At 46.9% G+C, this 23,627-nt stretch overlaps 1 protein-coding gene across 1 annotated transcript in view; it reads right to left on the minus strand.

Annotated features, from left to right (window-relative positions):
• The window catches only part of clip2 (CAP-GLY domain containing linker protein 2), a 114,046-nt gene that overhangs the window by 12,725 nt on the left and 77,694 nt on the right, over positions 1-23,627 (minus strand). Inside the window, 5 exon segments of the mRNA XM_072469292.1 lie at positions 581-689; positions 5,539-5,642; positions 8,521-8,607; positions 13,911-14,081; positions 16,741-16,900. Coding sequence (XP_072325393.1) covers positions 581-689; positions 5,539-5,642; positions 8,521-8,607; positions 13,911-14,081; positions 16,741-16,900 — 631 coding nt within the window.

The following is a 23,627-nucleotide window of genomic DNA, read 5'->3' on the forward strand; positions in this document are numbered from 1 at the left end:
CATCTAACCTTCAACTTAACTTTGCGCTGATGACTGGGAATCATTGATAAAATCTCTGCGGCATGGGTGATTCTCACATGACAGGCCAGACCAGGTGGCATTATTCAGATCTTTCAGTAGTTTTAACACAAGATTAACCAGGAATGAAGGGACTTTGATATGAAAAAGCAAATGTAGATTGATTCAAATCTCAAAAGCACACTGACATCCAGATGATAAATTCACTGTTCTTTATCTGACCTCTTTCAGCTCAGCCTTTCACCCTGACTCTTTCTCTCAGTAACAAACAATTGTGCCTATTTTCTTGATATACCCAATAATCATTGATATATTTGCTACCTGGACACTCTCTTTCCTCATACCTCAAAATGTAGAACTCCCAACTCTTGCCCCAAGTCTGCCTTTTCTTAACTTCCTTCTCAAACCAAATTTTGTCCATCCTCTAACTATCACTCGCTTATTTACTCATTATCTCTGCTATTTGTTTCAGATCAAGGCAACTCCCAGCAGTATGGCCCTGATGTTGACCCCCTTTGTTTTTAGGTAAGAAAAGATGGTGTTTTCAAAGAGAATTACTGACCTTTTCTGTGGTCTCGGCTCGATCTGTTGATGTGGATTGTCTGCTGGACAGGTCCCCAGAACCTTTCAGCTGCAATGACTCTGGGGAAGCACAAACGCTCATCTCTTCTCTGTAATGAGAGACAGAATAACCTTTTGAGTTATACATTTTGGATAAAACTTGCTTGCGTTTGCTTGCATTCTGGGAATAAAGGCGCTCGGCCAATTATTGTTTTTAATTATTGACCAATTATCGGCCAATTTGTTTTTTTTAAAAAAACATTTTATTGAGGTATTTTTTGGTATTATAACACAAAAAACAATGTACATGAAACTATAAACATAGTGCAAAAGCCATCTCCCTTCCTTACAGGTCTCACCTTTATTAACCCCCCCTACTCTAAGCTAAACTATCTCCCCCCCCCCTTCTGCTGACGATTAATTTTCCGCGAAGAAGTCGACTAACGGTTGCCACCTCCGGGTGAACCCTAACATTGACCCTCTCAAGGCGAACTTGATTTTCTCCAAACAGAGAAAGCTAGCCATGTCCAATAGCCAGGTCTCTGACTTCGGGGGCTTTGGGTCCCTCCAAGCTAATAGTATCCGTGTCCGGGATACCAGGGAAGCGAAGGCCAGAACATCTGCCTCTTTCTCCTCCTGAATTCCCGGGTTTTCCGACACCCCGAAAATCACCACCTCTGAACTCAGTGCCACCCTTGTTTTTAACACTGTGGACATGACATCTGCAAACCCCTGCCAGAATCCCCTAAGCTTCGGACATGCCCAGAACATGTGGACATGGTTCGCTGGTCCTCCCGCACATTTTGCACATCTGTCTTCCACCCCAAATAATCTGCTCATCCGGGCCACTGTCATGTGAGCCCGGTGAACGACCTTAAATTGTATCAGGCGGAGCCTGGAACATGTTGCGGACGCGTTGACTCTACTCAACGCATCCGCCCAAAGGCCCACCTCTATCTCTCCTCCCAGCTCCTCCTCCCACTTGCGCTTCAGCTCCTCGGTCTGCGACTCCTCTGACCCCATAAGTTCCTTATAAATGTCAGAGATGCTCCTTTCTCCAAACCACCCTCTGGAAACTACCCTGTCCTGAATCCCCCTTAGCGGGAGGAGCGGGAAGGTTGACACCTGTTTACGTAGGAAGTCCCACACCTGCAGATACCTGAATTTGTTTCCCCTCGCCAACCCAAACTTCTCCTCCAGCGCCCTCATATTCGGAAAGCTCCCCTCTATAAACATATCCCCCATCCTCTCAATCCCTTCTCTCCGCCATATCCGGAACCCCCCATCCCGGGGAAAACTGGTGATTATTACAGATTGGGGACCAGACCGATGCTCCCTCTGCTCCCACATATCTCCTCCATTGCCCCCAGACTCTCAGGGCCGCCAGCACCACGGGGCTGGTGGAGTACCGTGCCGGCGGGAACGGCAGAGGCGCAGTCACCAACGCCCCCAAACTGGTGCCCTTACATGAAGCCGCCTCCACATGCTCTCATGCCGACCCCTCCCCCACCACCCACTTCCTGATCATGGCTATATTCACCGCCCAGTAATAGTTACTAAAATTTGGCAGTGCCAGCCCGCCCTCTCCCCGACTCCGCTGAAGCATTACCTTCCTCACCCGTGTGGTCTTGCCCGCCCAAACAAAGGGCCAATTGCTTTGTTAACAGGAGGTGGCTGAAACATTTTAGAGCTGGATGCTTCCTTATAAAAATGGACAATATTGGTGCAACACAGCCTCAAAAACACACACACCAAGTCCTGGACAATGGAGTCATTATAACCCATAGGACCCCTACGGTGCTGAAGGAGACATTCGGCCCATTGTGTCTGCAACAACCCTCTGAAAGAGCACCCAACCGAGGCCCACTCTCCCACCCTATCCACATAACCCCACCAGACCTTTGGACACTAAGGGGAAATTTAGCATGGCTAATCCACCTAACCTGCACATCTTTGGAATGTGGAAGAAAACCGGTGCACCCGGAGGAAACCCATACAGACACGGGGAGAACATGCAAAATCCACACAATCACCCAAAGTCGGAATCAAACCCGGGTCCCTGGAGCTTTGAGGCAGCAGTGCTAACTGCTATAAAAGCATGGGCAAGCATGATAGTGCAGTGGTTAGCACTGCTGCCTCACGGCGCTGAGGTCCCAGGTTCGATCCCGGCTCTGGGTCATTGTCCGTGTGGAGGTTGCACATTCTCCCCGTGTTTGCGTGGGTTTCGCCCCCGCAACCCAAAGATGTGCAGGATGGGTGGATTGACCATGCTAAATTGCCCACTAATTGGAAAAAATGAATTGGGTACTCTAAATTTATTTTTAAAAATCATGTGTAGCTTAGTGTCATTGTCAATCAAAAGAGCTCATTCCACAAATAGGTCAGATGAATAGGATTTAGAGCTAGATAATTCATAAGATTTGGTTACATGTCTGTGCGTTCCTGCAGGATTGTATGTAGTTATAAAAAGGATTACAGCTCAACCCAGATCATGTTGAGGTTTCAATCCAGCTCATGATAAACAAGAATGTAAGAGTTTCCTGAAACAGGAAAAGTCCATTATGAGCATCAAGAATGTCCCTCTTCAATATCCCTCAGTTCCACTTAACAAGTGTCTCACTCTATCCCGCAATTCCTTTTCCCTCCATTAATCTAATTCCCTCCTCAACCCATTCTTATTTTCTGCTTCACTGCCCCCCCCTCCTCACTGCCCCCCCCCCACCCCGCCCCCCCCATTTAACATCTAATTTCACAAAACTAGTACAGCCCATTTTATAAACAGGGTTATAGACTAGCTTTGTAACGAAATGACCAGAAGGCAATGGGTAGATTAGGGAATGTATGTGCAGTTTCGGTGACCCATCATGAAAAGAGCATTCAGATCACTGTCTATGTGGAGATTGCACATTCTCCCGGTGTCTGCGTGGGTTTCACCCCCAACAACCCAAAGATGTGCAGGTTAAGTGGATTGGTACACTAAATTGTCCCTTAATTGGAACAAAAATATAATTGGGTACTCTAAATTTATATTTAAAAAAATGAAAAGAGCATTCAATGTAGACGTTCCTCAGGATGGGAAACGATGGTTATCAGGAGAGGCTTGAAGTATGGAGGGGGGGTGGGGGTGGGGGGGGGGGGGGGGGAGAGACTGTCTCCACAAGAGCAGAAAAGGGTACAGGAAATTTAACAGCGGTTTATTAAAGTTATGATAGAGTGAATAGAGAAAACTATTCAGTCAGATTGAAAAGTTGTCGATGATAAATCGGCAACTTTAAGTGGGCGGTGAGAGATGGAGAAATTAATTTCAATGTGAGTTTGGAATGCTTTGCCACAAGGAGTGAGTGAGGGACTGAATGGCTTCAGCTTGTGCTGTAAACCACTCATTCTGTGGTAGATCTAAGGAACCTCAATCTGAAGACTTGCCAATCACTCCAATTGGGAGATTCTGTTTCACTTTCCCTTTTACATCAAACATGCTCAACTTGGGAAATGAGGGTGGAAATGTTGGGATTCCACCAAATTTCCAAGCTGATCAAAAAGCAAGGGACACTTGGGGCCTGGTTTCCACGGCAGAAGTGTCAATCAGGGGGGGGGTTTGTTTCCAGGTCACAAATGCACCCACCCCCTCCTGTCTCCCCACCCCCTTGATGGAAAGCGGAAACCTACTGGTTAGTTTGGTGGAAACAGGTTGTTAATTGGGTGAAGGGGGCTAATTCGTCACTGGGTGAGGGAAGGAACAGATTAAAGTGCCTGGAAATACAGGCCATGTTCTAAACCATTTAAACGGCCATTTCTGTAGCTGCCATTTGGACAGTAAATTTTAAAGCAGAAAAATAGTAAGGGTAGACCTTTCACTTTTCAGAGGGCTGATGGAGACATCAAACCAGGATAGGGTAAGAACTTAAGGATTTGTTTACAATTTTTAGACTTGTCTTGTGTTGGGATAGGCGCCCTTCTGCTTCACTGAGACTCTTCACTATGACTTATGATTTGATCTTTTCCACTCAAAACACAGCTGTTCTCACCATGCAGGAAAGGAATGCGGGTGGGAGCTTGCTTTCGGATTGTAAAGACTGAATGTGGAGGAGTTAAAGCAAGACTGGAAGATGCGTCTAGCTTGCAATAGGGGGAAAAAATCAGCAGGGAAAAGAACCTCTCAGTTCTGAGATTAAGGGCTGAATTTTACAGCTCCTCCTGCCGGTGGGATTTTCCAATCCTGCTGATGTCAATGGAGTTTTGATTGGCTCACTGCATTTTATGGCCCCGCCTCCACTGCAACGGGACCTTAAAATTCCACCCTAAAATTCCAAGGCTGAAAAAGGAAAAGAAGTAAACCCTTGGGAGCTAAGAACGGGACTGGTTCTGGGAGACTTGAATGTCTACTGAAAGGTCAGTGCAATGTATATATGTGAAGTGTCTCTTTTGGTTATTCTAATATAAGGGAAATGTTCTATTTTGTGATTTAAATTCTAAGTTGTCTACAAAGATTGTGTCTAGTTAATAGTGCTTTTATTCTTTTATTACAGTAAAAGTTTTGAAACATGAAATCTTCTTGTGTAGTCCTTTTAAACTATTGAACTAGCTTGAATTCCTTTGAAAAAGTTATCAGTCTCTTTGGATATGATAACAATATGCACCACCTCTGAATGGGGTTGAGTTGGCAAAGGTGGCACAGAGGCACAAGGGCAACTGAAGCCCAAGGCTCTATCTGTCTTGCTAAGCTCATTCTTTGATTCAATTTGGGATGGTCCAGGATTACTCTTCAGCTGAATTTCCTGCTTTTCCCTTGCCTATGTGCTATGCCAGCACATGGCACACAATCCGTCTCAGGTTAGCAACTTGTGCTGCATGAGGGTGTACAGCCAGGGACTTTTGCCCCAGGTTACAATGCGGCTCGACACTTTCTCAATTTCTGTATTGCTACCAAGGGAGAGACGAATAGCACAGAGAGAGCCACACATTTCCTTGAAGAGTTTTTCGATTCTTCTGTTTTCTGTGACCAATAACTGTTTCGCTCGACTGGAGTCAGGATGGCGTTGTGGAGAACGGGACCTCGAGTACTCCTGTGAGGAGACAGAAGATTGTGAGATAGAGTCACTGATGTTATTTCACTTCAGTTTACAACTTATCGGACAGAGATCGGAGACAAGTCTGCAAGTGACCAATTGCCTTGGATGAACTCTGATCCTCTCAAAATATGTATGGCCTTGAACTTTGCACCCCCAATGTGCCCGTACCCCTAAAAGTTCAAAGCTGAGTTGGAAGAAGCAGGGTAACTTTTAACTTCTTAGAGCGCTCCCTGAACGGGGATTGGATGGCCCAGTAAGTTAGACACTGGACTTTTCATCTCTGGAGTCTCAGTTCAGAAGAATCCTGCATTACAGTTGGAAACTTAGGTTGGAGTTAATCTAAGAATTCATCACAATTCCAATCACCTGCCCAGTCAAACAGCCATCATTGCCATCTTCCATACCCTTGCAGCTAATTAACTAAACTGTTCAAAGAAAACAAACATCCCAATTTTTTTTTTAATGACCCTGTGATTTCTCTCTGGAGTTACTCCGAACAATGTGCAGGAGGTGAATCTTCAACTCCCAGAACCTTGGGGACAAATCTGGAGGGATGGTAACCCGAAACTGCACTGGCAGAGTAAAAAATGTCTTCCTCCTGTCAAAGGTCCCACACAGGATATAGAATCATAGAATCCCTACAGTACAGAAGGAGGCCATTCAGCCCATTTGGACTGCACGACCCGAAAGAGCACCCTATCTAGGCCCAGACCCCCCACCCTATCCCCTTAACCCCATCTAACCATTGGACTCTTAAGGGGGTAATTTTGCATGGCCAATCCATCTAACATGCGCATTTTTGGACTGTAGGAGGAATCCCACGTAGACACGGGGAGAACGTGCAGACTCTGCACAGACAGTGACCCAAGCCGGGAATCGAACCTGGGACCCTGGAGCTGTGAAGCAACAGCGCTATCCACTGTGCTATCGTGCCACCTGCTGACGGTCTTTTAGCTGACTTCAAGGCTTCTGCCCAAACCAGTTGCTTCCAGACAGCGGTGCACCCTTGGCCTTTCCCCTTGAATTAGAGCACGACTGGGAGGATGAACAGAGGTTACGCAGAGCAGGAGAATCTGCTGGAGGAGGGAGGAGAAAGAGGCGGGCAGCAGGAGGCTATTTCTACCCAAGGGTGTTGTTCAGAGAGCAGTTCTACCTACCCGAACATGAGTGACAAACAACACGAGAGGGTGCACTCACAGAAATCTACCACAACTGCAACCCGAGAGTGTTACCATTGGCTGAAACCATGCTGATCAGCTTTTCCCCACCTCACAATTGCTGTCCACTGCTGTGTGGGGGAGGTTACTGACACTCTTTATTCATAGAGGGCTAATTATATTTCATACTCGCTTTCCAGGAAGAGGCAGAACGAGCACATCAGCTCCACTAAGAATGCAGTCTTCCCCGTGGTGCAGGGCGCCAATGGCTGAACACATACCACTTTATGGGTGTTGCTTGCCGACTGTGTCGTATGCTGCAGATGAAAGGATTCCACTCCCTCAACACAAAAGCTATAGAGTGCGGCCATACGTGGCGGACCATTCGGGGCACTGCCCGGTATCCTGGCAACCATCATTATTTGGCAGGCCGCCGCGCCGTCTACATTTCAGCCACCACGGAAAATAAAAGGGTGGCGAGCCTGCGACAACGGATTCCTGCTGACCACGTGGCTGGTGACTCCGTTGTACAAACCACGCACCCACGCGCAGCATCCCTGACAATTATTGCCACGATGCCACACAAAAATGAAATAGCAGACCACTGGCATGGCGAAGCCATGCTCTCTCTACCTGGATCACATTTACCTCTGCAGCACTTTGCAGAGGTAGAGGATCAAGATTCATGGCGGGCAGCAGCGGAGGAACAAGAGGCAGAAGGGGCAGAGAGGACAGCATCAATTCAGGCCAGGCTTCCCATGAAGCACTCATCCGAGCAGGAAACCAGCCACTTTAGTCCCATTCCCCAGCAACCCCACACTTACCTTTGCTGTCACTGGCCAGCACAGTGTCCTCTTGGCCACAATGCAAATATAAAAGCCAGCATAAAGTAAACATTCCAAACCAGTCAAATCATTCCATTACAAAAATCAACTATTCACTCCTGCACAATTCTTTAGCGCCCGTCTTCCATGTCCTACTCAGAACTTGGCCACAGAAGGAGACTCCCAGGAGGACATCGGAAACACTTTAGTGATTTACATGAAAACATCCCCGAAGCGGTCAAACATCCCCATCAACTCCTGGGAGGCCCCGGCTTATGACTGGCCAAAACGGAGGTGGTTTATTCAGGGAGGACAATGTCAACAGTACTTCAGAATGAGTCAGCCTCCATCGAACGTAGGAGACTAGAAAATGGTGGCAGAGATCGGGAGGCCAGTTATTTTCATACCTAGCAGAAAGTATCAACAGAATGAGCAAATGATAACCTGAGCAATAAGACAGGACCCGGATTTTGCTACTGTAAAAAAATCATGCCGGAGCATTGTCGGGGTATCCAACATCCATGTTTCTGATTGGCTGACAAGAAGGAGAAAGTGAGGTGGGGTGGGGGGAGTGAGGCGAGTGTGGGGAAAGTGATGTGAGGGTGGGGAAAGTGAGACAAGGGTGGGGGAGGGGCAAGTGAGACGAGGGTGGGGAAAGTGAGGCGAGGGTGGGGAAAGTGCGGTGAGGGTGGGGGAAGGGAAAGTGAGGTGAGGGTGGGGTGGTGAGGGGAAAGTGAGTTGAGGCTGGGGTGCCTCTGACAGACCAAATGACCTTTTGTTGTTCAATGTTTGTCTCTTAAGCGTTGCTGATTTAATAACATCATAGTTGTTTTTTGAAAAACATGTACAGATATTTTTTGAATGCCTTGAAAATCTGAATATCTTGCTCACCTCTTGCTTGAAGCACCTGCTGTCTGTCATCGCTTCAAGTTGTCCACGTTGATGGACACCGTTTGCAGAGCCAGCATTGTCGAGTGTCTATTAAACAGGGACAACAGGAAATTCATTACCCGCAGACAGCAGAGGAGCTTAAGAAGAACCATCACATGAAACATTTATGCCACTGCAGAAAAAGCGCAGCCTAAATATGTCATTTTAACAGCTGAGCTGCATGCCGCTTTTCGATTAAAGTAAGTTTGCCTGCAGGTATGTAACTAGTTAAAAAGATGACCAATCAATCATTGTGATAGTTTGATGGGCCGAATCCAGTGGGATAACCAATTGCGAACAATTGAACAAAGAAAATTACAGCACAGGAACAGGCCCTTCGGCCCTCCCAGCCTGCGCCCATCCAGATCCTTTATCTAAACCTGTCTTCTATTTTCCAAGGATCTACTTCCCTCTGTTTCCCTCCCGTTCATATATCTGTCTAGATGCATCTTAAATTATGCTATCATGCCCGCCTCTACCACCTCCGCTGGCAAAGTGTTCCAGGCACCCACCACCCTCTGGGTAAAAAGCTTTCCACGCACATCTCCCTTAAACTTTCCCTCTCTCATCTTGAAATCGTGACCCCTTGTAATTGACACCCCCACTCTTGGAAAAAGCTTGTTGTTATCCACCCTGTCCATACCTCTCATAATTTTGTAGACATCAATCAGGTCCCCCCTCAACCTCCGTCTTTCCAACGAAAACAATCCTAATCTACTCAACCTTTCTTCATAGCTAGCACCCTCCATACCAGGCAACATCCTGGTGAGCCTCCTCTGCACCCTCTCTAAAGCATCCACACCCTTCTGGTAATGTGGCGACCAGAACTGCACGCAGTATTCCAAATGTGGCCTAACCAAAGTCCTATACAACTGTAACATGACCTGCCGACTCTTGTACTCAATACCCCGTCCGATGAAGGCAAGCCTGCTGTATGCCTTCTTGACCACTCTATCGACCTGCGTTGCCACCTTCAGGGTACAATGGACCTGAACTCCCAGATCTCTCTGTACATCAATTTTCCCCAGGACTCTTCCATTGACCGTATAGTCCGCTCTTGAATTAGATCTTTCAAAATGCATCACCTCGCATTTGCCTGGATTGAACTCCATCTGCCATTTCTCTGCCCAACTCTCCAATTTATCTATATTTTGCTGTATTCTTTGACAGTCCCCCTCGCTATCTGCAACTCCACCAATCTTAGTATCATCTGCAAACTTGCTAATCAGACCACCTACACCTTCGTCCAGATCATTTATGTATGTTACAAACAACAGTGGTCCGAGCACGGATCCCTGTGGAACACCACTAGTCACCTTTCTCCATTTTGAGACACTCCCTTCCACCACTACTCTCTGTCTCCTGTTGCCCAGCCAGTTCTTTATCCATCTAGCTAGTACACCCTGAACCCTATACAACTTCACTTTTTCCATCAACCTGCCATGGGAAACTTTATCAAACGCCTTACTGAAGTCCATGTATATGACATCTACAGCCCTTCCCTCATCAATTAACTTTGTCACTTCCTCAAATAATTCTATTAGGTTTGTAAGACATGACCTTCCCTGCACGAAACCATGCTGCCTATCACTGATAAGTCTATTTTCTTCCAAATGTGAATAGATCCCATACCTCAGTATCTTCTCCAACAGTTTGCCTACCACTGACGTCAAGCTCACAGGTCTATAATTCCCTGGATTATCCCTGCTACCCTTCTTAAACAAAGGGACAACATTAGCAATTCTCCAGTCCTCCGGGACCTCACACGTGTTCAAGGATGCTGCAAAGATATCTGTTAAGGCCCCAGCTATTTCATCCCTCGCTTCCCTCAGTAACCTGGGATAGATCCCATCCGGACCTGGGGACTTGTCCACCTTAATGCCTTTTAGAATACCCAAAACTTCCCCCTTCCTTATGCCGACTTGACCTAGAGTATTTAAACATCCATCCCTAACCTCAACATCCGTCATGTCCCTCTCCTTGGTGAATACTGATGCAGAGTACTCATTAAGAATCTCACCCATTTCCTCTGACTCCACGCATAAATTCCCTCTTTTGTCTTTGAGTGGGCAAATCCTTTCTCTAGTTACCCTCTTGCTCCTTATATACGAATGAAAGGCTTTGGGATTTTCCTTAACTCTGTTAGCCAAAGATATTTCATGACCCCTTTTAGCCCTCTTTATTGCCCGTTTGAGATTTGTCCTACTTTCCCGATATTCCTCCAAAGCTTCATCATTTTTAAGTCGCCTAGATCTTATGTATGCTTCCTTTTTCATCTTAGCTAGTCTCACAATTCTACCCGTCATCCATGGCTCCCTAATCTTGCCATTTCTATCCCTCATTTTCACAGGGACATGTCTGTCCTGCACTCTAATCAACCTCTCCTTAAAAGACTCCCACATTTCAAATGTGGATTTACCCTTAAACAGCTGCTCCCAATCCACATTCCCTAGCTCCTGCCGAATTTTGTTATACTTGGCCTTTCCCCAATTTAGCACTCTTCCTTTAGGACCACTCTATTCTTTGTCCATGAGTATTCTAAAACTTACGGAATTGTGGTCGCTATTCCCAAAGTAATCACCAACTGAAACTTCAACCACCTGGCTGGGATCATTCCCCAATACCAGGTCCAGTATGGCCCCTTCCCGAGTTGGACTATTTACATACTGCTCTAAAAAAACTCTCATTGTTGCTCTTTACAAATTCTGCTCCATCTAGGCCTCCAACACTACATGAGTCCCATTCAATGTTGGGGAAGTTAAAATCTCCCATCACGACCACCCTATTGCTCCTACATTTTTCTATAATCTGTCTACATATTTGTACCTCTACTTCACGCTCGCTTTTGGGAGGCCTGTAGTAAAGTCCCAACAATGTTACTTGCACCCTTCCTATTTCTTAGCTCTACCCACATTGCCTCAGTGCTCGAATCTTCCATCATGCCCTCCTTAATCACAGCTGTGATATCATCTCTGACCAGTAATGCAACTCTTCCACCCCTTTTACCTCCCTCTCGATCCCTCCTGAAGCATCTATACCCTGGGATATTTAGTTGCCAATCTTGCCCTTCCCTCAACCAAGTCTCAGTCATACCAATAACATCATATTCCCAGGTACTAATCCAAGCCCTAAGTTCATCTGCCTTACCTGCTACACTTCTCGCATTAAAACAAATGCACCTCAGATCACCTGTCCCTTTGCGTTCATCATCTCTTCCCTGTCTACTCTTCCCCTTAGTCACATTGAGTTTATTATCTAGTACCTTACTGGCTTTAGTTGCTGCCTCTTTACTGACCTCTAACTTCCTAATCTGGTTCCCATCCCCCTGCCACATTAGTTTAAATCCTTACATCAATTGTGTTGATGTTCTAAGCGCTGAGTAGAACTGGATCAATAATTTTAAAGGCTTGTGTTGTGGTATAGTGGTTAGTATGCGTCGTGCGGCCGCAGCAACATGGGTTTGAATCTAAGTCCCGGGCATTGTGGATTAGCAATGACATGACAATGTGCTTGAATCTGCTCACTGGACTCATTCCTGGAATGGGGTGGTTACCCCATGAGGAATGTCTGGGCCCGAATCCATCTGTGTCCAGCAGAATGATTTGCGGTCTTATTGAAACATATAAGATCCTGAGGGGACTGGACGGGGTGGATGCTGAAAGGATTTCCCCTTCCGGGAGAGACTAGAAGGGGGGTCATGATTTTAAAATTAGGGGTCTCCTATTTAAGACAGGGAAGAGGAGAATTTTCCCCCCAGTAGAGGATCATGAGACTGTGGGTCTCCAGAGAGCGGTGGTGATAGGGAACAAAATTTAACGGGAAAAAAAAGAGTTCCGTTGTGGCGGGATTAACGGGTGTTTGTCAGCATTGTAGCGCTGTGAACGACCCCGCTATTGAACAGGACTCTGTTATATTTTCAGGCCTCAGTGGGGAAGGCCCCACATAGGCCGCACTTACCTTCATTTCCTGAACTGAGGAGCTCCGCTCTCTGGATGCCCCAACGCGACCCCCACACCCAATCCAACTTACCTGTTGGTGTGTCCTTGAGCCTCCCGCATCCCACCTCATAAGGAGAGGGCACCCCGAACCCTGGCGTGGGCAAAATGCCACCTTGGCACTGCCAGCCTGCCAGTGCCAAGGTGCCTGCATGGCATCAGCAGTGCCAGGGTGCCACCCTGCACAGAGCCTGACCACCAAGAGGCCTCTGATCACCTGGGAGACCTCCCAAAGTGCTGTTCAGCCTGGTCCCCATTTGAGGAGACCAATGCTAAATGGCACCTGGCTGGGGTCTCCCCGGCGAGGCCGTTAGATCCTGGGGACTGGTTAGCTCTAGCAAAGACATATCTAACTGTGCCTAACTGCACACTTAAACATGTAAATTTGGGACCCATCCATTGTGGGCAGGGTCCAGATCGCAATGTCTCGCAAGATCCTGTTAAACCTCGCAAGGCATGGCGACTGGGTGTATCGGGTAAATCGAGTGGCTTCTCGCGAGATTTACCAGCTACGTTGCATTCCGAGTCGGGCGTGACGGGGCCGTTAGATCGAGCCCAGGGTCATTGTATAGTTTTAAAAGCTGGATTTGATAGATTCTTGATTGGCAAGGACAGTCAAAGGGTATAGGGGTAGGAACGAAAGTACAGTTAAGGCCACAACCATGATCTTATTGAATGACAGAACAGGCTCGAGGGGCTGAATAGTCGACACCTGCTCCGAATTCATATTGGGGCAATTTTACACTTTAATGCAAATCCTGAATAGGGCATCATCTGGACACACAATAACACACCGCTAACCCCCCACCTAAACCACACACCATTTTACCCCCATACCACTTTAGCCCGCCTACACACCCCTTCACTCCCACGCCACTTTACCCCGCCTCCACACCCCTTTACTCCCACGCCACTTTACCCCGCCTCCACACCCCTTTACTCCCACGCCACTTTACCCGCCTCCGCACCTTACCCCCACACCACTTTAACACACACCCAGAAAGACAGAAAGAGGGAGTGTGAGAAAGAGAGAGGGAAACAGAAAGAGAGAGTGAGACAGAGAGAAAGTGAGACAGAAAGAGGGAGATGGAGAGAGAGGGAGAGAGGGAAAGGGAGACAGAGAGGGAGACAGAGATAGAGAGACGGAGAGATAGAGAGACGGAGAGATAGAGAGACGGAGAGACAGAGGGCGGGAGAGACAGAGGGCGGGAGAGACAGAGGGCGGGAGAGACAGAGGGCGGGAGAGACAGAGGGAGGGAGAGACAGAGGGAGGGAGAGACAGAGGGAGGGATGTGGAGAGAGAGAGGAGAGCGAGATGGAGTGGTAGTGAGTCTTAGGGAGAATCTGGATTCTTGCCTGCATGGCTTCCATTAGTCTCTCCATCTGCTGGTTCTGCTCCAGGGCACTCCGCAGGGCCTCCTCCGTGTTCACCAGCCTTTGCTGCAGTTTGGAGATTTCGGTGTCTGTCTCTGTATCTTGCAGTGAGGCTGGACGTCGCTTTTGATCAGGCTTGTATTTTTCAGTACCCTAAACAGAGCGAGAGAGAGAAAATTAATCACGGTCAGGCAGGTCTTTCAAGTAAACATTCTTATTTCACTTGAACCTGCTTTGACATGATAGATATCGAACTGAAAATCAGTCCATCACAATGATTTTGGAGAAGTGTAATGGTGACTTCACTGTGAGTTGGGGCCTGTCACCCAGAATGTGAAGTATTGACTTTGTTTCCCCTTTTCAGCAGTTTTTTCTTTTCCATTACTTTGCGCCCCCCCCCCCCTCCCCCCACCTTATTTACCTTTCTCCTGTTATCTCTGATGGACCAAAAGAAAGAAGATTGTCTCAGTGCAAATGGAGGCAGAGCTTAACCATACTGCCCAGCAAGAGTGCAGCCGCTCTGTAACCTGTGCTGACTACACACCCCAGCAGCATAGATGAGGTCTGCCACCATTGGAATCAAATGGACTTTACTCCACCACTGTTAGCCTGAGATCATGTGTGAGGCGGGCAAGTATAGAATTCTGGGTCTGGTGGGTTTAAGTGAGTCGCAGGATTAAGTTGGAAAATCAGCAATTTGGAATCACTGTTGGCAAAACACAACACGGTCGAGTAAAGTCCAATGTTGGATAGCAGTCATCGTTTCTCAGAAGCATTTGCATTGCAAAAATAAAACCGTACAATACATTTGTAAATAGCAAAACCAGCAAAAAGCAGAATAAGGTGCTGCACTTGAAAACAAACCCAAAGTTTCTGTCACTAAAGGGAGAACAAATTTGCATTTACATATCGCCTTTCACGACCTTGGGACGCCCCAAAGCACCTGACAGCCAATGAGGTGACAGGGGAAAGCAGAACAAAAAAAAAGTGCTTCAGCCCAAACTCCGAGCCTCTTTTAAGGAATATTACTGATGCATAAAAGTGAATATCGGGCAGGATTCACGAAATGGAACATTTTGAGTTAATTAAAGCTCTCGATAATGATCCTTTAATTAGCTCAGGATTCCAGCATAAACCCTACTGCATCATTTCAATATACCTTGATGAAATGGGCTGTCCTTTGTCTCTCTCTGTCTCTCTCTGTTATGAAGCTGATCTGGACAATAATATAACACAAGAGGATTTTTTTTTTCCAACTCACCACCAACGATAACTTATTATAGCTTTGATGTTGCAAAAACAACAATCTTTAATGTCCTACATCACATAGCCCCGAGCCCACCATATTCTGCTTCAAAAATCTGAATTTCAGAAAAATATCCCTGCCCATCCCACATAATTCATCTATTCCATGCGGCAACTACCCTGGGAATGCTCGATGCTCATGGCCGCCAAATGTGGTGGGTTTGGCGGGTGTGGGCGGAAGCATTTGAACAGATGGGAGGGTGATGGATGGAGACCTCCCACCCCCACATTCCTGTCTCTACCCAGATTAATTCCAAGGCACAAAGGTCCATGGATGACCTTCCCACCCTGCCACCAATTGAGGCACTTAGTGGGCAATTAAAGACCACTTTGGAGCCTGATCCTATCATCACTGGTATTAACTCGTGCAGAGGAAGCAACGTGCTAACTCATGTGGGGTTTCTTGTGGACTCCCTCATTCAAAGGCACTAAGTGCCTGATTGAGGGACCCGGCATAGAGCAGAGGGGGAAGTCGCTGAGGATCACCCGCCTGCCCTTTCTGCCGGTACCCCCTCCCTCCCTCAAGTCTCCTGCGTCCCTGACCCCGCAACTCCCCTCCTGCCATCTGTGACCTGGGATCCATTGATGATCCTAGGCCTTGGGTGGGTGTTGTACCAGCAGCAGCCACTGCCTCCCTGATGATGCTGCCATTCAGTAGAGCTGCAAGCCCTTGATTGCCTGGCTGCCCTCGGCAAGTGGGATTTCCAACCCTCTGGGGACCTAGATCCCAGGAGAAGGTCCACCAGTGGCCTGTCAAATGCCCGAGTGGAACAAGACGGGGTGGGGTCCTTCCCGGAAAGGAGCATGGGCATCTCAAGCCAGCAGTCGAGATGCACAAAATTCTGGGCATGAGCACAAAATGGGAAGGTTTTTCATTCGCAGCACTAGTGACTTCCCCTGAAGTGCACAAAAAGTGACAAAAAAATAATCAATAACTGTGGCTTATGTACAACAGAGTTTGGTGTCACATTACCATTTTTAACCATTCAGGGACTGCAGCAGTTCAAGATGGCAGCTCACCACCACCTTCTGAAGGGCAACTAGAGATGGGCAATAAATGCTGGCCTAACCAGCGACGCAAACTACAGATCAGAAAAAGCAACCTTCAGTCACCAATTCTAATCCTTCCGAATTCAGCCATACCTCTACACTCGTTTCCATTTCAATTCTATTCTACTCACACAGCCCAACATTCTGGTCCTGCAACATTCTATAGCTGTGAAAGTCCAATGGCCAAGATGGACAAGCCATGGCCGCCCCACGATCACGAATAGCTCACTCATGTTCAGTATACATGGAAGTCAGATTCAGACCAAAGAACCGGCTGATACAAAGTTAATCTGGGATGTTTCTTCAAAAGAAAAGCAATTTCTCATTCGGAGGCAGATCTTCCTCGTAAGACTGACCCAGCAAACAGAAAGAATCATTAGATTCACTGAAGCTGCTGCCACATTCCACTTTTCAGATTGAAGACAACTATGGGCCAAAGGCGCCGCTGTTCACTCACCAGAACATATAGTTTCTCTCGGAGGACTTTGATGTCTTCCTGTAGCTTCTGTTCCTTCAGTCTCCACTCAGCTTTATGGACTTCCCGGCTGAGGTCCTTTTCCCCTCCACAGGGATGACGATTGGTCTCCAACAGTAACGAGCGCAGCTCGTTCAGGTTCCTAGATTCGTGGATCATTGAAAAATTCGGTAATGAGGGACGTGTGGACATGTTCAAAGGGTTGGGGTGCAGGGCAAGATCAAATGATCAGCATGCAAACATTTTGATACAGTGGAGGTAAGGGTGCGTAGCTGATAAATAAATCAGGAGATAGAAAACGCATGTAAAAAAGGCAATGTTACAATAATCATGGGGACTTGAATATGCAGGTGGACTGGGAAAATCAGGTTGGTAGTGGATCCCAAGAAAAGGAATTTGTGGAATATCTAACAGATGTTTTTTGGAGCAGTTTGTGACAGGCAATTCTGGATTTGGTCATGTGGAATGAGGTAGATTTGATTAGGGAAATTAAGGTGAAGGAACCCTTAGGGAGCAGTGACCACAATATGATAGAATTTACCCTGCAGTTTGAGAGGGAGAAACTGGAATCAGATGTAACGGTATTACAATTAAATAAGGGTAACTACAAAGACATGGGGGAGGAGCTGGCCAGAGTTGATTGGAAGAGGAGCCTAGCAGGGAAGACAGTAGACAGCAATGGCAGGAGTCTTTGAGGGGTTATTAGGGAGGCACAACAGAAATTCATCCTAAGGAGGAAGAAACATGCTAAGGGGAGGACGAGGCATCCATGGCTGACGTGGAAAGTCAACGACAGCATAAAAACAAAGTAAAAGCATACAAAGTTGCGAGGATTAGTGGGAAGCCAGAGGACTGGGAAGCCTTTAAAAGCGAGCAGAGGACAACTAAAAAAGCAATAAGCGGGGAGAAGATGAAATATGAGTGCAAGCTAGCTAGTAATATAAAGGAAGATAGGAAGAGTTTCTTTCAATATATAAAAAGGTAAGAGAGAGGTAAAAATAGACATTGGACCATTGGAAAATGTGGCTGGAGAAGTAATAATAGGAAACAAAGAAATGGCAGATGAACTGAATAGTTACTTTGCATCAGTCTTCACGGTGGAAGACACCAATGGGATGCCAGAGCTCCAGGAAAACCAGGGGGCAGAGGTGAGTGCAGTGACCATTACTAAGGAGAAAGTTCTGGGGAAACTAAAAGGTCTGAAGGTGGATAAATCACCTGGACCGGATGGACTACACCCCAAGGTTCTAAAAGAGATAGCTAAGAAGATTGTGGAGACATTGGTGGTGATATTTCAGGAATCACTGGAGGCAGGAAGGGTCCTAGAGGACTGAAAAGTGGCTAATGTAACACCTCTGTTTAAGAAGGGAGGGAGGCAGAAGACGGGAAATTATAGGCCGGTTAGCCTGACTTCGGTCATTGGTAAGATTATTAAAGGTGAGATCGCGGAGTATTTGGAAGCGCATGATAAAATAGGACTGAGTCAGGATGGCTTCGTCAACGGGAGGTCATGTCTGACAAATCTGCTAGAGTTCTTTGAGGAAGTAACAAGGAAGTTAGACAAAGGAGAACCAGTGGACGTGATTTATTTAGATTTCCAGAAGGCCTTTGACAAGGTGCTGCATAGGAGACTGTTAAATAAGTTAAGAGCCCATGGTGTTAAGGGTAAGATCCTGGCATGGATAGAGGATTGGCTGACTGGCAGAAGGCAGAGAGTGGGGATAAAGGGGTCTTTTTCAGGATGGCAGCCGGTGACTAGTGGTGTACCTCAGGGGTCCGTGCTGGGACCACAACTTTTCACAATATACATTAATGATCTGGAGGAAGGAACTGAAGGCACTGTAGCTAAGTTTGTAGATGATACAAAGATCTGTAGAGGGGCAGGTAGTATTGAGGAAGCAGGCGGGCTGCAGAAGGACTTGGACAGGCTAGGAGAGTGGGCAAAGAAGTAGCAGATGGAATACAATGTGGAAAAGTGTGAGGTTATGCACTTTGGAAGGAGGAATGGAGGCATAGACTATTTTCTAAATGGGAAGATGCTTAGGAAATCAGAAGCACAAAGGGACTTGCGAATGCTTGTTCACGATTCTCTTGAGGTTAACGTGCAGATTCAGTCGGCAGTTAGGAAGGCAAATGCAATGTTAGCATTCATGTCGAGAGTGCTAGAATACAAGACCAGGGATGTACTTCTGAGGCTATATAAGGCTCTGGTCAGACCCCATTTGGAGTATTGTGAGCAGTTTTGGACCCCGTATCTAAGGAAGGATGTGCTGGCCTTGAAAAGGGTCCAGAGGAGGTTCACAAGAATGATCCCTGAATGAAGAGCTTGTCGTATGAGGAACAGTTGAGGACTCTGGGTCTGTACTCGTTGGAGTTTAGAAGGCTGACGGGGGATCTTATTGAAACTTACAGGATACTGCGAGGCATGGGGACGTGGGGAGGATGTTTCTAAATCTAGAACCAGAGGACACAATTTCAGACTAAAGGAACGATCCTTTAAAACAGAGATGAGGAGGAATTTCTTCAGCCAGAGGGTGGTGAATCTGTGGAACTCTTTGCCACAGAAAGCTGTGGAGGCCAAATCACTTGAGTGTCTTTTAGACAGAGATAGATAGGTTTTTGATCAACAAGGGGATCAGAGGTTATGGGGAGAGGGTAGGAGAATGGGAATGGGAAAATATCAGCCATGATTGAATGGTGGAGCAGAATCAATGGGCTGAGTGGCCTAATTTTGCTCCTATGTCTTATGGTCATGATATTGTTAGCCTGACCAAAAATTAAATAATCAAACAGAAATGGTTTGATTTTGAGCCCCATCTCTGGGACTGGAGACAGCCAGAGGACTTGACACGTATCTCAATCGGACATGTGCCAGTTCCCTGATGCCAGCTGACCCTGGGCCATTTTTGCAGAGGCCAATGCTGGGTGAGGCGGGGGGGGGGGGGGGGGGGGGGGGGGGGGGCGGGTCCACTATCGCTCAACTCTCTGTGTTTTCCAGAATTCATGCGGGTATAAAACAAAGGCAACTACTATTGATGCTGAAATTCTGAAGTAAAATAGGAATGTTCAACAGGCCAGGTAGCATCGGAGGAGATAGAATATTTTGGGTTACTGAAAGGTCATCGTCTCGGCTTCTGTCTCCACAGATGCTGCCAGATCCTACTGAACGTTTCCAGCATTTTCTGTTTTTTGTAGATTTCATAGAATCCCTACAGTGCAGAAGGAGGCATTCAGCCCACCAAGTCTGCACCAACCCTCTGAAAGAGCCCGATCCCCCACCTTGTCCCCGGAACCCTACCTAACCTACACATCTTTGGACTGTGGGAAGAAACCGGAACACCCGGAGGAAACCCACACAGGCAAGGGGAGAATATTCAAACTCCACACAGACACCCAAGGCTGGAATTGAACCAGGGTCCCTGTTGCTGTGAGGCAGCAGTGCTAACCACTGTGCCACCTTGCCACCCCATATTCCTTAAAGATTGTCACTTTCCAAATCGGGACTCTCCAATCAGGTTTCCACACCCGCCACAACATCAAAATGGTCTTTTGTCACCTTTAGCAACTGTGACTGAGTTTAACTTTCCTACACGGATTATCTACATCCATGGACATGATTGGCCAGTCCACCTTCCTATAATGCCCCGGCTCCATTGTCCAGTTCAGTGGAACTACTTTCACTGGTTCCATTCTAATCTATCCCATTGTAGCCAGAGCACCTCCAACATCTCTCTGCGCCCTCGCACAGACAGATTTTGGAGTCCTTCAAGAATCTATTCTTCAGCCCCTCCTACTTCTGATCTCGATGCGCCAATGTCATTTAAAAAAAAAAACATGTCCTCTGATTCCTGACAGTCTGTCCCTGCACTGCATGAGTGCAACACAAATCCTGTTTTCACGTGCACTCAATGACCTAGTTCAAACTCACCATCACCTCCCACATCCTCCACTGCCTTGGTATTGTCAGACTGCTTGACCAACACCCAGTCCTGAAGTGAGTCACAATTTCTTCCAGTTAACTTCAGGAAGAGAAAAGTTGTTGTCTGTTGCCCTCGTAACAAATTAATTTCCCTCGCCTCCCACTCCTTCTCCCCCTGTCTCAGTTTGAATCAGGCTATACCGCGGGGGCCTATTTAACTTTGAGCGTAGCTTCTGACCCATAATCCCCTCCGTCACAAAGACCACCTACTTCCCCCTCTGTAACATCACCCACTGGTGCAAAAATCCACATCGGCGCAATCATCACAGTGGCCCACATGAGCCCTTGTAGCCCGAACACATCAAATTTAAAACCCTCACCCCAGTGCTTAAATCCCTTTATGATCTAACTCCTCTCTATCACTGTAACCTCCACCAGCCCTCCAGCCCTCCAAATACTCAAGAGTTCCTTTGTCTTTTCTATTACTGAGGTCTGGAACTCCATCCTGCAGCCATCCAGCTCCACCAGCTCCAACTGAAGTCTTAGTCAAAGGGTGGATTTCAGTCACCTCCTTAATACCGCTTTATCTGGTTTGGTGTTCATTTTTCTATATTAAAAATGCTACATCAAAACATAGAAACACAGAAAATAGGAGAGGAGAGGCCATTCAAGCGTGCTCTGCCATTCATTATGATCATGGCTGATCATCCAACTCAATAGCCTGTTCCTGCTTTCCCCCTCACATCCTTGGATCCCCTTCGCCCCAAAGGTTATACCTAACCCCTCCTTGAAAACATACAATGTTTTAGCCTCAACTGGTGGCAAAATCTCGAGGCGTACCATTCTCTGGATGAAGAGGTTTCTCCTCATTTCAGTCCTAAAAGGTCCCTTATCCCCTGGTTCTGGACTCCCCCGCCATCGGGAACATCCATCCTGCGTCTACCCTGTCTAGTCCTGTTAGAATTTTATAGATTTCTTTAAGACACCCCCTCAATCTCTGAACTCCAGCGAATATAATTCTAATTGACACAAATACATGTTTTGTTGTTTAGAACATTGTCCCATGAACGGCAAATTAAACGAGATAAATTTAATATTTTGGTTAGGAAACCACCAGAATTCAACCAAGATCACACAAAAAAACCCTGAGTCATTATGGGACCTTGCTGTTAAGGATGAGCAATTTTGCAGGATAGCCTTTATGGGGCATTACCTATATTTGAATCAACTCCGAACATGTCTGTTGGGAAGAATTGGGGTATAATTTATCTGAACACAGTGGCTGGTATGAGCACTTTATTGTGCATTAGGAGCTTGTTTTGATCATAAGACCATAAGATATAGGAGCAGAATTAGGCTATCCGGCCCATCGAGTCTGCTCCGCCATTCAATCATGGCTGTTTCTCATCCCCATTCTCCTGCCAGGAGGTAGATCAAGGACAGGGATAAACCTATGGACATTGGAGAAAACTCCAGGTTGTCCAATGGGTAGGTGCTGAGGGCATGTGTTACCCTTTGGGTCCACACCATCGGCCATTTTGTTAGGATGCAACATATATTTTCTTACCCTCTATTCTTTCACGGGGTATGGGTGGTGTTGGCAAGGCCGGCATTTGTCACCCACCTCTAGTTGCCATGGCGGCATGGTGGCAGAGTGATTAGCACTGCTGCCTCACAGCTCCAGGGTCCCGTGTTCAGGTCACTGTGTGGAGTTTGCACTTTCTCCCCGTGTCTGCGTGGCTTTCCTCCGGGTGCTCAGGTTTCCTCCCACAGTCCAAAGATGTGCAGATTAGGTGGATTGGCCATGCTAAATTGTCCCTTAAGTGTCCAAAACGTTAGCTGGGGTTACTGGATTAGTAGGGTAGGGTGGAGGCGCGGGTTTAAGTAGGGTCCTCTTCCCAAGGGCCGGTGCAGGCTCGATGGTCCGAATGGCCTCCTCATGCATTGTGATTTCTATGATTCTATGAACTGAATGGCTTGCTCCGTCATTTCAGAGGGGCACCCAAGAGTCAACCATTTTGCTGTGGATCTGGGCCAGGCCAGGTAAGAATGGCAGATTTCCTCCCCTAAAGGGCATTTGTGAACCAGGTGGGTTGCTATGTAAATTGATGATAGTTGCCATGGTCACCAATACTGAGGCTAGATTTGAATTCCAGCTTTATTACCTGAATTCAAATGTCACCAGCTGCCCTGGTGGGATGTGACCCAGAGCATTAGCTAGATTACTAGTCCAGGGACAAGACCAAAACGCCACTGCCTGAACTGAAGAAGGCAAAGCTGGCGCGTAATAACAAGCAAACTTATGACAGTGCAAACTTTATATTGTGAATGATTATGTGCATCGCCAACAGGACGAGCTCTACTGACATTCAACCTGCTATTTAACACCCAATGATTAAATCAGACATTTCTGTTCAATGCTGGTCCTCTGGTATCCAGTGTGTTTGCAGGTTCCAATGTTTTGAATGAGCAGAACTGAGCATCATGTGTTTAACAGACAGCACGAATACTACTGGGCGTCCTGTGGAGAAGTTTATTGTTGGGTCTACAACACAGTTGTGATGTTGAACTATTAACCGAGGGTCTGCCTTTAAGGTCTCTGCTTTAAATGGACATAGTCAGGCAGTAGGGCTACATATAAATCGTTCCAATCCATCAGAGGGATGTTGAAACTGCTTATAAATTTCAGGTCTATGTGTGGAGGCAGCGGTCAGGGAGATAGAGAACGGGAGTGGCGGAGGAAGAGGTTCATTAAATGGTAGCCAAGGTGGAGGGGATAGGAAGCGAGGGACAATTTCTCTACTCATCTGTGGAAAGGAAATATGGACCAATCTATCTCCCGATGGAAGGGGCAAGAGCTGGAGTTGAATGAGAGAGAAGACCGGCGAGCAGGTCAATGTTGGGAGGGGAGAGGAGGGAGGGAAGACCTTTAAGTCAAAGTGCTGTGTGG

Source organism: Scyliorhinus torazame, chromosome 12 (assembly GCF_047496885.1).
Source record: "Scyliorhinus torazame isolate Kashiwa2021f chromosome 12, sScyTor2.1, whole genome shotgun sequence".
Lineage (NCBI taxonomy): Eukaryota > Metazoa > Chordata > Chondrichthyes > Carcharhiniformes > Scyliorhinidae > Scyliorhinus > Scyliorhinus torazame.